The 13943-nt window shown below is 40.5% G+C and overlaps 1 protein-coding gene across 1 annotated transcript; it reads left to right on the top strand.

The window, feature by feature from the left end:
• The first annotated feature begins 747 nt into the window (after positions 1–747).
• Positions 748–13673, top strand: fgf24 (fibroblast growth factor 24). Its single transcript, XM_044362818.1, has 5 exons — positions 748–1678; positions 1861–1897; positions 6659–6836; positions 10859–10965; positions 13365–13673. Exons 1-5 carry the CDS (start codon positions 1647–1649, stop codon positions 13641–13643), a joined length of 633 nt encoding a protein of 210 aa, XP_044218753.1. The 5' UTR covers positions 748–1646; the 3' UTR covers positions 13644–13673.
• The last annotated feature ends 270 nt before the right edge of the window (positions 13674–13943 follow it).

Here is a 13943-nt window from a genome sequence, read left to right as displayed (position 1 = left end):
TTTTGAATATCAATGGGGCAGGAATGCCGAGGATCCAGTTTTAATGGGACAATAAAGGCGAACCACAAAGGTTTTTCTTTTTCTTTCTTTCTTTTTTTTTTTTTTTTTTTTTTAATGGCAGCAGGGATGTGGGTTCACTTTACTGCTGCCAGCTCTGAAGCGCTCGTAAACACATTCACACCTCTCTTTCATTTAAATGCGGGATAAGTTATAGCACATTATTGAAAAAAAAAAAAAAATCGAGGTCGACAACAACCTGCATTTGAATACTGTCTGGGAGAGCCGAGGCCAATCCACAAACCAGCAAGAGTTTAAAAAGCACAAATAACAGAGAGGGAGAAGCAGTTTCTGTAGCTTCTACAACACATTTACTATGTGTTGGATCACACAATTTCACAATAATGGTACATAAGGTCACAAAAAGCTCAAACTGAAAACATACATTGAATTAAAACATAAAGTTAAATGACCATAACCTGGATTAGAACATTTAATTCAGGTCGCATTAAACTCTGATAAATAAACAAAAAATTGTTCATATCATTCAATAACTTTAATCAGATTAAAGTTATGGAATGATTCTATAAAACAGGTTGTCTTTATCCATATCTGAAAAACAATTCAATCCTTTAACCTAACTTATTTGAGGTATATATCGTATTTTTTTATTTTTTAATAAATAAATAAATAAGGCAATTAATCTCCTTGTTCAAGATCTTCTCTGCGCAGCGCTTTGCCCACCGAGAGGAAAAAACCCTCTCCAAGCTGATGGTCTCTCCAGGATTACCCTATCAGGTGCAAACCGCTGACATGTTTCCACCCACCAACAACAAAAAAGCCTCTCTGTGCCCAAATCTCAAGCCGCAGACGCACAAACACCACTGACAGGCACTGCTGCGCCATCATCAGCCCCCAAACCTCTCCAGGGATCCGCTGCTGCTGCCGCTGCGATTTCCACACCACTTCTTTGAGAAAAAAACACAACTTTTTGTATGCTTGGATAAGTTTGTTTGTCCACTTTTAGCGACTTTTTTTTGTGTGTGTGTATGTGTGTGTGGAAGGGCGTTATAATATCCACCGCTTTTCCTTTTTCCATCGCAGCACTTGGTAGAATAAAATGACCCATGCAAGGTGTAGAAATCCCCCGCAGGTACGGACGGAGTTGAGGAGTCTGTGATCTCTGGAGCAGCAGGATTGGATTTTGGGGCAACTTGGCTATAGGTGCGCAAAACTCGAAGGATATTTTTTTGAGCGAGGGGATTTTTTTTTTTTTTTTTAGAGAGGTCGAGTACTGAATCCTTTCCACGCTTGGCACCGATTTACGGAGACGTTGCGGTATTTCGGGGAGCGGAGGAGACTGAGCTGAGACACACACACACAAAAAAAAAAACAAAAAAACAAAAAAAAACCTTCTGGATAATTCCCCCCAACAAGGAAGCACCTAATGTTGCACTCCGTGACTCTGCTGCTCTCCAGTGATCTATCCTTACACTGGGATTCAATCTCCTACTTACCCCCGGAGTTGTGTGCGTAAAGGACGCGCAGGGGAGCGAAAGCGAGAGAGAGGGGGGCGATTTCGCCAACCTTTCCTGGGGCTCTAAATCTGTGGAAGCAGGTGTATTTCAGGTGTATTTCTGCAAGCCAAGATGTCGCTGCTGCCTTCGAGGTTCATATACCTGTAAGTGTTCCACATCTCCGTTCGCCTTTGCACATTAAATCATGCATTCTTACCAATAGAAGTCGCCAAAAGCTTCATATTTGCGCATTGCTGTCACCCAGGTAGGCTGCGTTTATTCTTCATGTAATTGCCTGTGTGATTCACTCCCCTCCTCCCTTCTCTCTCCCTCTCTCTCCACTTAGGTGTTTACATTTTCTGGTACTCTATTTCCAGCTACAGGTATGTTTACTTCCACGTTAAATTCTATTTTATGTGTGTGTGTGTGTGTATGTGTGTTTGTGGTGATGATGATGATGATGATGATGGGTACAGGTTGTTTTAAGGATGGTCACAGTAGTATTAAGCACCGGACTGACTTATTAAATTAACATCAATCAGTATTATTTAGGGGTGATGTCAGAGAAATAGGCTCACTTGTGCCACAGCGAAAAAATAAAAGCACACAGGAATATTACAATAAAGGGGTTAAAATAATTTGAAGTTCAATAAATTTACTGAAGAGACAGAAATATTAGGAGAGTTATAACAAACGGGAAAAGCACCAAAAATGTATCATGCAGCCTCCAAACTCACTAGTAGAGACTCTATAACTCCCTGCGTTTTAATTATAGCAGCACTGCAGTGATAAATAAATATGATTGGCTATTCGGCTTTGAAGAAACTCCAGTCTTAAGTCACTTTTGTAATCGGACTAAACTACAAATATCTTAATCAAAACTATCAGCCTGGCCAAAAAAAACAACAACAACCCAAAAACAGAACAGAACAAACACACAATGAATAAATAAATAAAAAATAAAAACCAGTTCTTAAAATCTAGAATTCAAGTAGCAGTTTCAGTATTTTACAGCAGAAATGTAATAAATATTTTCATTCCCGTGGTTAAAAGTTCTTCTTTGAGCAGATGGGCTCGTTTGGTGCTTGTTGCCTCAGTTTTTTTTTTTTATTAGTCGCGTCTCACTTTGAACAGTAATGATTTGCAGGCATCCACTCACCTAATTGACTGCGCGCTGTGTTTCAGATAAGATGCAGAGAACAGCTCTTTCACTCTCATAAAGCTATCTGATCACTTTATTGGCATGACGTGTTTGATCATAATAGCCTACGCTTTGTGCTGTTGTTTTGAATTAATTTCTCACTGTTATGATCTGAGATATTAAAAAAAAACACACAAAAAACAGGATTAATTGCCCCAAAAAGAGAGAGAGTTAGGTTTAATCTCTTTATTTTCCCCTGGGGTGCTTTTTCTTCCATATAAGTATCCTGCAGTTTGCCACATTTTATGTATAGTTTTTATGTAATTATACTTTAATATCTTAATAGATTACAAAACTTTATATTTTATGTCATGTGCTGAATCTTGCCAAGATGAGAGAGTTAACATTTGCCCTTTTGGCACAAAAAAAAATCTCTATAGGAGGGAAAGTTTGTTTGTAAACTGTATAAAATACAGTTTATTGAAAACTTTTTCTGACTTAGTGTTGGTCAGCTCAGCCAGTCCCAGTCGAGGAATCACTGGCTTTACTTCTGGAGTAAATTCTCTGGTCCAAGATTCTTGTTTGCCAAAGAGAAAAAAAAAAATAAAGTAAAATCCCAAACCTCAAAAAAGCAGAAACTACAATGTTATGTAAGTCTATGTGCTCTGATTATTCCAACAGAGCTGGCAGAAACAAAGCTATAGTGTCGACTGACCACTCCTCACATGTAAGACAAGATGAAGTTAATACAAAATGTGGCCCGGGGGATGCATGATGCAGACTGGTGACTGACATTTCCTGTTTTTTTACTGTTTAAATATGTGATTTGCATGTTTGTTGTGCTTCAGAAAAAGTCAGATCATAGATAAAGGCTTTTATCAAACAAAGAGGATGCACTGTTGCTCTTTGAGTGCTTTCAGTCTAAACATCATACTAAAATCAAGAGAGAAAAAAAAAAAAAAAAATGCGGGAATGGTCCTTAAATGTCTCTTGTAGCGTTGCCTCTCCATGTTGTTGGCCCATTCTGCTTCCCAGTGCTGCTACGTACAGCTAATGGCTTTTACATGTCATGCTGTGGTTGTGAGGAAAAACAACAGAAGCAACCACAGTTGGAAGTTCACTTTGAATGCACTGCCAACATGTGAGTGTGTGTGTGAGTGTGTGTGTGTGTGTGTGTTGTAGAGAGAGAGAGAGAGAGACCCTGTCTGTGTGTGTGTGTGTGTGTGTGTGTGTGTCAAGCAGATAGCAAGGTGTATCTTAGATGGATGCGACAACTAAGCTTCCTCAGTGAAGATGAGCGCCAGACTTTTGAAGTTTCAACAATATCCGTTTTCATGCTGTGTCTTTGAAGAAAGGAGACAGCGTGATAAAAAGTGTTGTCGCTAGCGTTCACCTCAGCCATGTGCTTAGGCTTGCCTTTCCCTTGACGCGAAATGCAACTGTCTACCAAACACACCTTTATGTTTGTTTAGAGATGGGGAGATTTGGGATAAATCCCTCAGCAGCCCAGTTAGGCCACGTTTTGTTGTGTGTTCAGGTTTTGTGTTTTTTTTTTTTTGTTTTTTTTTTTCCTGCTCGTCAGCTTTGAGGTTCATTTTGAGAGAGAGAGCTGACAACAGATGATGCTGATGTTTGTCTTTTGAAAAGGATGCACCCATTTTTTAGGAATCTTTGGCAAATTTTGGTTTAATATTTTTGTGCATAGCATTCCCCAGAGGTCTGTTGACATACATTTTGAGCAGACAATCTTCTTCCTCTGATTTTCTTTTGATGAAAAGTCCTGTAGTTAACGCTCTTTTTCCTCCTTTGTTCAGCCATTGTGACTATTGCTGCTCTTGAAATGCTGGATTTTTCCTATTAAACACCCACCAGACAGACACACTTTGTCGTATAGAGCATAATAAAATGCACAGTGGATGTGGTTATAATTCCTTAGTCTCAAATTACATATTTAATTTCAAGATGTAGAGCGAAATAAGTTTTGTTAGCTTATAAGTACCCCGGATCTGATGTACTGTAACTGTGCGTCATCACGCAGTTAAACTTTAAATCACTTGCTTGAATCCTGGTCCTGGTTGAGTTTATAGGATTGAGGAACCGGTTGACAGTGAATACCTTTCAGGGCACCTGAAAATACTGGTCTTGATTCATTTTGTTGCCATATGTTGTGAAAAAAAAATGGGACAATGTGTTTGACTGTGCAGTCGTTTTTGTGTAGGTTGTGTTGCATGTTGGAGTACTTAGACAAAGACCTTGAGAAAAAAAAAGTGGTGAACTAGATATTATTGGAAAAACACAGACAATAGAGCCATAGTTTATTACTGTACTACCTATGATTTGGGGAAAAAAATAGACATTTAGAAAATGGGAAATACTGGCCATGAGAAAATTATTCCCCCAGTGAAAATCACATCAGGCTGATAGAGAAGCTATCACAAGAATCCGTTATTTGTAGGTTTAAAATGCATTTTGATGCCTTGAAGTAAACATTTACACCACAAATCTGTTGCATCAGAAGGTAAAGCAGTTTGACATCCCGCCTTAGATATATGGTCTCACTTCCTCCACTGCCTGATGCCAAAAGCAATATTATGGGCGTGTTTCCTAAATGTCAAGATACAGAAGCTGTGTCCCTGTTCGGGGGCTGGATCCTCCGAGGTCCACATTTCTAGACTGCATACGTCATAACGAGTCAACAAGTTTAGTCCCATTTAAAAGACTCCCACAGTCTTGTGGCCACAATCTGAGTGTTCTTTTGATAAACTTGGACATTTTTAAGAGCTGACAAGTTGATGCCCACACATGATTAGTTTTCATTTCTGTGAGGCTAAACTCTCTTATTTGGAGGGAAGATGGAGGTCTAACTCAGACTTCAAGTTTTCCACCTTTGTGGGCTGCATCCTATAAAGGATTAGGTGCTTGAATTGGGGCACAACTTGTATGACACCTGGTGCAGAAGAGCCCCAACAGGGTTTCGCCAAAAGTTGTTTGTTTTCCTCTATGAGTTTAAGTTTTTGTTCTACTGTGGCCGCAATTTCCCATCATGTTTGCTAGATGTCATTAATTTGCCGAAGTTAGAATAACAAGGACTTTGGGGTATGTAATGTGTATATAATTAGCCACCTGAGAACAGCCACATAAAAAGCCATTACTGTGCAATTACCACACCATACAGCTGGGGAAATGGGATCTTGGCGTGAACGGAGATTCCAGGGCTTCTGAAAGTATACGTTTCCTCTCGCTGTTCCATATGTTGGGTGACACAGTTGCTTTTCACAGTTGTGTCGAAGTCCGCAATTTCCCAGTTTTTATGCCGGGTCTAAGGTGACTCATAAACATCAGACAGGTGAATTCTGAAAGGCGGGTTTGTACAATTTGATCAAAAAATTCCTCCTACAAGAGTGTTTTTGTGCTACGAGATGCCTCTTTCCATCTCGGTCTTGTCTTCCGCCTGCTGCGTTTCCTAATTTATGGACCCTACTTCGCCTGCAGGCAGATATTTGTTTGATGATAGTGCAACAGGTCTGGATGCTTCAGGTGTATAATTGCTAGTGGCTTGCTTGCTTGCTTGCTTGTGGAAATGGAGTTTCTCAATATCGCCCAGGGCACATAGTATACTGCTGTCTCAACACAAAGAAGCATAAGGCTGCACTATAGGTTTTGCACTTGTTCTATGAGGTTTTTACTCAAACTGGGACTTCATTAACACATTGTGTAGCATAGTTAGCAGCTTGTAAATGTGGTGCATATAAAATCTGCAGGTTAAAAAGCGAGGAGAGAAACACTAAAATGCCACAGCCGCAATTTCCAGGTTGTTATCTCAGTTTTTAGCCCCTGAAGCACAATTTTTTTGACACAGGGCCCATAAAAGCAACAGCACACATTACTATCAACACCTGTGCCGTGACGATCTCTCACTGACTGTCTTCCTTTCTTTCTATGTTTCTTTATCTTCTGTCTGTCTGTCTCACTCCGTTTCCTCCTGTCTCACAACTCTGTGCAGGAATCCCAGCAGAGTTCTGCTGATTTCAGGTTTTACATCGAGAACCACACGAGGAACCCAGACGACCTGAGCCGGAAGCAAGTCCGGATCTACCAGCTGTACAGCAGAACCACAGGGAAACATGTCCAGATCTTGGGGAAAAAAATCAACGCCAACGGAGATGATGGGGGCAAGTATGGTATGGGAGAATTCCTGTGCATCTCACCTGACACTTTAGCTAGTCTGCTTACACTGATAGCAGTCTGTTATAACAAGATGAGAAATCACCACCAGCTACCAGCCGGCATTTGGTGTTTCTTGAGGTTTTTTCTTACCCCCTCAGCTACTCAGGCTGTTTACTACCCATTGTTTGGAGGTGATTTTCCAAGGTCTGTGTTTGGCTGGCGCAAGAGTGGATGCTGACTTCTGGAAGCCACCAAGTACTGGTTGGGGCGGATGGAAACATGTTGAAATTGCTGACCTTGCAGTGGATGTTTACTGCAGCATTTTGGGTATCCAGAGCAAATCTGTGCCTATTTTAGTTTGAAGGGTGTGAATTTTTTTTTTTTGTCAGAATGCCTACTATGGATGAAAACTGAGTTGTTGGTTTGCTTGTTTTTCAAAATATTCTTTTCTGTTCTCTTTTGAGTTTTTGGGTTATGAGCTGTTAAGGTAATGTAGCATGAAACCCTGCGGCATCACTCAGCTCTCTTAGGTCTCACACAGTTGATCAGAAAATGTAGGTGTTTACGAGGAACGAGACTGTGACTATCAATGTCAGGAAGTGCAAAACAGTCAAAACTTATGAGTGTATTATCGCTGAACTTAAAGAGTTCAAGAGAAAGTTAAAACTAAATCTATAAGTTGTGTGACTACACAATGCTTTGCCATAGAGATTGTCCTATAAAAACGTTGGATATGGGCCACCAGGACAATTTTGTACAGTCAAGCAGTGTAAAAGTACCCTGTGCCAACATATTAACAACATAAATATGACAAAAACCTTTTACAGATTCAGTTTTATATGCTGAATTGAACTTTTTCATATACATTTGCTTTTGTGCTGCTCTCACTCATAAACATAACATCTCTGCTTTCTTTGTGGGCCTGTTCACAAAACAAATATACAGCAGGATGAGTAAATTGATGGTCAGTGAAGCTCTCTTTGATGCAGTGGCACAAACATAAAACAACCGGACTTGTGTTGTGCTTTGCTGCAGATATGTTGCTCATAACAGCTGACTCACGGCCCTAAAATTGCTGGTCTTGAATGCCTCTGAGTGAGTGTGTTCAGTCACAGATGCGCCGAGGCGAAGTTTCCTCACTGCTTGTTAGAGCTTGAGTGGAAGCAGATCCAATTTTTCCCATGAGGCTTTGCCAATTCTACCCTCCGCCCCTCCTCCTCCTCCTCCTCCTCCTCCTCCTCCTCCTCCTCCTCCTCCTTCCCCTCCTCCTCCTCCTACCCATCCAGCTGCAGTACCTGGCACCTGTGAACTCCTTTGCACTCACTAATAAAGCTCAGGAAGATATTCTCCGTACTCTAATCCACTCACAGTCACTTCAGCTCCACAGAAAGGGCCACAAAACCACCACAGAAGAAATATGTTGCTTTAGTGTGGAGCTTTATGACCGCAACGTTCAGCTGCATATCTGTACAGCTAAAGTAGAGAGAGTTATCTTTCTTTTTAGGTATTAGCGTAGCATATTCATTATTTTAAAGAGACTGGAACAATCCTTTTCCAGAGCAGTCCATCATAAATGATGCCCGTTGTCCGCCTAGAGCAGATGGTGGGTTGCCGTAAAGGCTTTTAAACTGATAAAAGCTGCAATCTGGAATTAAAGCAAGAGTTTCCAGCCTTTCTTGACAGGTGACTAAATGCAGAGGTCGATAAATGTCTGCGGCCCCACATTGTTCATTTTTAGACCAATGTTTCCTGCACAAGAAGCAGAACATTGCCCCAAAGGAGAAGAAACAAAGCTGTACAGGCATCATGACTTCCAGTTGTGTGGTGCAGTGTAGGTTTAAAAAGTCCTTGGAAGTGGTCAAAATACGGATCGGATATTGTAAAATATGCCCTTTTATGTGCTACCTGTGGTCACCTTTGGATTCTGAAACATGAAGTTGGTTTAAAAGATACTTGAAAATACCCAGAAATTATATACAGAACAGCACCTCTGTTCTGTATATAGTGTGACCGCTTAAGGATATTAGCTTCAGGATGCTCTAAAGTCACCTTTTGTCCATGTTTTAGACTTCATCATTATTTTACCGTAAGCACAGAGCAGCCTGTAAGACTCCTGAACTCAAGAGAGCTTCCAAAGAGATTATTGAAGTGTAGTGTTCCTATATTTACAGATTTGTTTAAGGACGCAGATTATGTGGATTATGGGTTTTAAGTGCTTACACTGTAAATAAAAGCACCACATTCCCTCCTTTGTAAAATAAATGCCACTTGTTAGTGGTATTGATGACAGCGAGATTCTTCTTAGTGTTTGTGTTTCATGATTCAAGGATCTGATTAAGTTTTCTGAAGCCCGCAGCTGCCAGACTCTTCGTTTTTAAAGATCAAACCATCAATGGTTTAACCTGAGTGAGCGAAGATAGGGTTTGGACAGGGTTACGGACAAAACTCAGGGAGAGAAACGTGGTTTTATCTGATCCGTTCTGGGTTGAAGCTTCATACATAAGGTTGAATTTCGGGCCTCAATGCAAAACCAGCTCACAGTGACGAGGCCAAAGCTGTCAAATGACTGACACTGATTTGACTTGTAGAGCTAAAATATATTTTAAACACCAATCAGTTCATTTGCAAAACACTCTTGTTTGTCTTTGTAACCCCCCCCCCCCAACCCACCCCCCCAAAAAAAATCCAGACTGGTCTTTCCAGTGATTAAGAAAAGTCAGAAATTCTTAACTTCAAATTAAACAACTATCTCTCTAAAGCAAGAGCAGGAATAACTTCTTCCTTCCCCCAGTTTCACCTTTAAAACAGGTTTTCTACATCCTACTCTCCTCCCAAGGTTGAGGTTTGGAGGGGAGGGGAGGGGGGGGGGGGGGGGGGGGGGGGTGTTGGAGGGGAGGGACTTTTGCCCTGAACCCGTCCCATCCCCTTCGCCTATTCTTCCTCTGCTCCCTTGAGCGCTACTGAATGGCCCTGTGTGTTAAACAAATGGATCATCTTAACTTTTTGATTGAGTGAGCACAGACTAAAGGGAACTTGAAACCTAATCCTGAGGGGCACATAACCGCTCCACAAATGTTTGGCAGATCTCTTTGCTGGTCGAGGGGCGAGCCGAGACAAAGGTGACCTCGCAGGGGTTAACATTTGGGATGGGAGGAGAGGGGGAGGGAGGGGTGGAGGGTGGGGGTGGGGGGGGGGGTCGGAAAAATAAAAGAGCCGCCAGGATGCGTCTTGAGAGTAGATTACTGCTGTGTCAGGTTTAAGTGACGGTGGCATTGTTGTTTTGGTGCATGTATGGTGTTATATAAAGAACGTTAAAGTGATATCACACTTTATAAACCCTTTTAGTGAATGATTTGCTCTGGAGACCCAAAATTCATCTCACTGTGTTGATTTTTTTTTTTGTCAGAAAACAGGCTAAAACATCATACTTTTTCCACATTCACAAAGGCAATGATGCTCAGGCAATGTTTGCAGTATGTGCAGTCAAGACAATGTATTTATATAGCCCCAAAATTACAGGTTATGGATGGATCTTACAGGATTTGTCAGGTTTTTTTTATTTTTAGTTATTGAATCAGTTATTTCCTGCAATCCTTGATGCCAGAGATTACAGGGAATTTAAACTCTGACACAATTTATGTTAGGGATTAACTCAAGTATCCCCTTAATAATCCTAAAATAAATGATTTAAATGTTTTGGTGTACAAAGTAGGCCTACTTATCTTTCTCACTACCTGTTGCTCAGCGTTTTCTTTGCAAAGTTCAGTGCCCTGAAAAAGGATTCTTTATTCTGCAGGGTTTGGGACTGGAAATTAAATTAGATGATTTTCAAGTATTGACAAACTTCAGAAGTTCCCAAAATGTTGAACTTTATTGGAAAACGTACAGGAGCCCTGAAAAAGTCCACCAATAAATGAGAAAAGCATACTGTATTTGTTTAAATGTATGAGTATCCTTAAATACATCCTACATATATTGCAAAAACATACACATGACCCTAACTGAGTCTTACTTTTTTTTTTTTTTTATGTTCCAGCTCTTCTTGTCGTCGAGACAGAAACTTTCGGGAGCCACATTCGAATAAAAGGAAAAGAGAGCGACCATTATATTTGCATGAACGACAAGGGCAAAATAGTCGGAAGGGTGAGTATCTTTTGGTTTTAAATTATTAAGACAACTGATCCTTTAGAAAAAGCTCCGATTTTTTTTTTTTTTTTTTTTTGCTGACAAGATTAAATAGCCAATCTCTAATATCAGAGTGGATGTTTTTTTTAAAGGGAACTCTTAATCCAGGCTACATTGAACACAGCATCAGATCTGCTTTCTCCTGCTGTTTTTGTACACCCTAACAAAACCCCTTTGATAACTCACAGCCATTCTTCCATTACGTAATCGGCCTACTCCTTTGACACTCGATCAGTCAATTACGGACTGCAATCACGACAATGCATTGAGAGACTAATGGTCACTTAGGAGGAATGCCATTGCAATTATATCACTTAGTCGCACCAGGTGGCCACAAGCGCGGGATGACTGCATGTGACTCTGCGGACGACTGCTTCAATATGGAAAAGAAGTTAATATTTCAGGCGCACGTGTGATTTTGTTGCATTAATAACTCATGCTGTCAGCGTCGGAGGGGGCTGCCGTAATTCACACACGTTTTCACTCTCTCATCGTGCTCATCTATTAGAGAATGCATTTTGAGTTTTAGTTGCAGGGGCCTTGTTCATTTCAAAAACAAATCTTTGACTTCCTCCTTAAAACCACCGGAGAGTTGTTTAATTATTTTATTAATGATGAAGAATATGTTTTAGTATAAATCACAGAAATGTAAACGGAATCAGTTAAACTCCCCGGTGCTGGCGTCAAGATTTTTAAAAGGCCGTGTCACCCACATCACAAAAACAGCATATCCCAGATTTACTCCTATTGCTACGCAGTAATGTTGATTTTAAATATAGTTTTATATTTGTGAAATGTGTCTCTGGAGACGTGTTGTCCGGCTGCTACAGATTTCACTGGAACTATCCTCTGCCTGAGAAATAGTTCCTATGAAATCTTTTGTCAATGACGTGCAATCTTTAAACTGTGTTTGCATGACACTGGAAAATTTTCCTTTGGTTAAGAGCAGTCCTGTAGCCAGAACAAACTGAACAGGGTGGGTATTCAGTTTTTACAGGGGGACTGGACTTTAAACATGGTTGGAAACATATACTTTTACAGGGTAAAAATGCCAATACCACTATGTGACAAGAGAACCCCTCGTATTAACCCTCAGGGTTTCGCATCGGTCGTCCACGAGCGCAAAAGCACTCACTTCATACTTTTAATAATATCTCTGTAACAGATGTATGTAGCGACTTACTTTAAAAACTGTCCTGCAGCGCGCCTTTCAGCCGTTACAACGAGCTGTCACTTCTTCTTATAATCCATCCAGGGGTTTAGTAATCCATCAAGGAAACACTGTTATTTCTGGACACTTTTGAAAAATAGTAAAAGAGATAATTCAAAGTTTTATGTACTTATTTATATCTCTAATGCCGACTGTACAAACTACTTTTTCCTGTTTTGAGCGGCGAGTTTAACCTTTAACCTCGTGGTTCACCCTTAATCTCACGGTTATGTGCGAGATTTGATGGTTGACAGTCTTCCTCTTAAATTAGGCTGCATCCAAACAGGTTTTATCAGCATAATCTCAAATGTAAGCACAAATGCAAAAAAAAAAAACAATCTTTCTCTTTTTATTAGAAAATTAATTTTGTCAAATGGAGGGTGAGACATGGCATAGATGGGTGGGCACAGGTGAGAGGGCATGAGATGCATATAACTGATTATTTAGTGAACTTTAAAGAAGCTTATAAGCGTATCTTATTACCTACAGACAGAGCCAGGCTAGTTGTTTCCTACTGTTACGAGCTCCGGCTACATACAGTCTTTATCGCACAAAAATGAGAGTGGTTATGATCTTCTCATCTAGCTGTTGGCAAGAAAGTGAATAACTGTATTTCCCCAAATGTTGAACTATTTATTTCCCTCATTTGTATATTTAAGTAACTTTAATATCTCACTAGCAAAAAAAAAGAAATCCACATCAGATGAGGCCCTATGACTTTTCATGAATGTAGCTCACTAACTTAATATACAACTGATAATACACTCTGAGCTCAAACAATGAGGTAAATGTTTTCTCCAACTATTAAAAGATTGCAAAAATCACTACTGAACAATATGTATTTTCATGTTACAATAGCGCAGTAGAAATAAAGGCGTGAAGGCAGCGGACAGGTGAACACGTCTACATTTAACCTCAGTTTTGTTGACCTTAAGTCTAATGAGTGAAAACTTCCATTTAAACCAAGTTTTCTTTTCAACCTGTGTTTCAGACTTTACTCTCATTTTACACCAAACTGGACAATTGAAACCATGGTGCAGCAGAATGCACTTATGCAATGGAAATAAGCCAGATTGTGAGTTGAAAAAAAAAATGCCACGCAGCTATGTTAATGATTAATTAATGCCCTATTTGTTCCCCCTTTCAGCCCGATGGAAGGAAGCAGGAGTGCGTTTTTGTCGAGGAATTCCTGGAGAACAACTACACAGCTCTAGTGTCGGCTAAGTACAAAGGATGGTACCTCGGCTTCAACCGAAAGGGGCGGCCCAAGAAAGGCTCGCGGACCACGCAGAGGCAACAGGAAGTCCATTTCATGAAGCGCCACCCGAAGGGCAAGGTGGACCCACTGGAGGAGTTTCGATTCACCACAGTGACTAAGCGGACACGAAGGGCTCGCCGATTAAAACCCAACCCCAAGAGGAACTGATGGGACCAATGGGACAGCACTAATTTTCCTCGAGAGAGGGGGGTGGGGGGTGGGGGAGGGGGAGGGGGGGGGGGACGCTAAATGAAAATCTCAAGCTTCTTGTCTTAAAAGAATCACCTTAAAGACTTTATTTCTGTAAAAGAAATACAGACTAAAAGAACAAAAAAAAAAAAAAGTCAAAGATGTTTTATTTTTGTATTTCAGGATGACTGAATATTTCCTGACTCTTGGATTCTTCTGGGTTGATGTCATTGTGCTAACGCATCTGTCATGTTATTTATACTGGATAAACTAAAGGAC

The sequence above is a fragment of the Thunnus albacares genome, chromosome 10, assembly GCF_914725855.1.
Source record: "Thunnus albacares chromosome 10, fThuAlb1.1, whole genome shotgun sequence".
Classification (NCBI taxonomy): Eukaryota; Metazoa; Chordata; class Actinopteri; order Scombriformes; family Scombridae; genus Thunnus; species Thunnus albacares.
This window is presented reverse-complemented; position numbering and strand designations above follow the sequence as displayed.

Coding starts and splice junctions, on each gene's coding strand:
- fgf24 (XM_044362818.1), top strand. CDS start 1,647: ATGTCGCTGCTGCCTTCGAGGTTCATATACCT. Junction 1,898..6,658: donor TACTCTATTTCCAGCTACAG/GTATGTTTACTT, acceptor AACTCTGTGCAG/GAATCCCAGCAGAGTTCTGC. Junction 10,966..13,364: donor AGGGCAAAATAGTCGGAAGG/GTGAGTATCTTT, acceptor TCCCCCTTTCAG/CCCGATGGAAGGAAGCAGGA.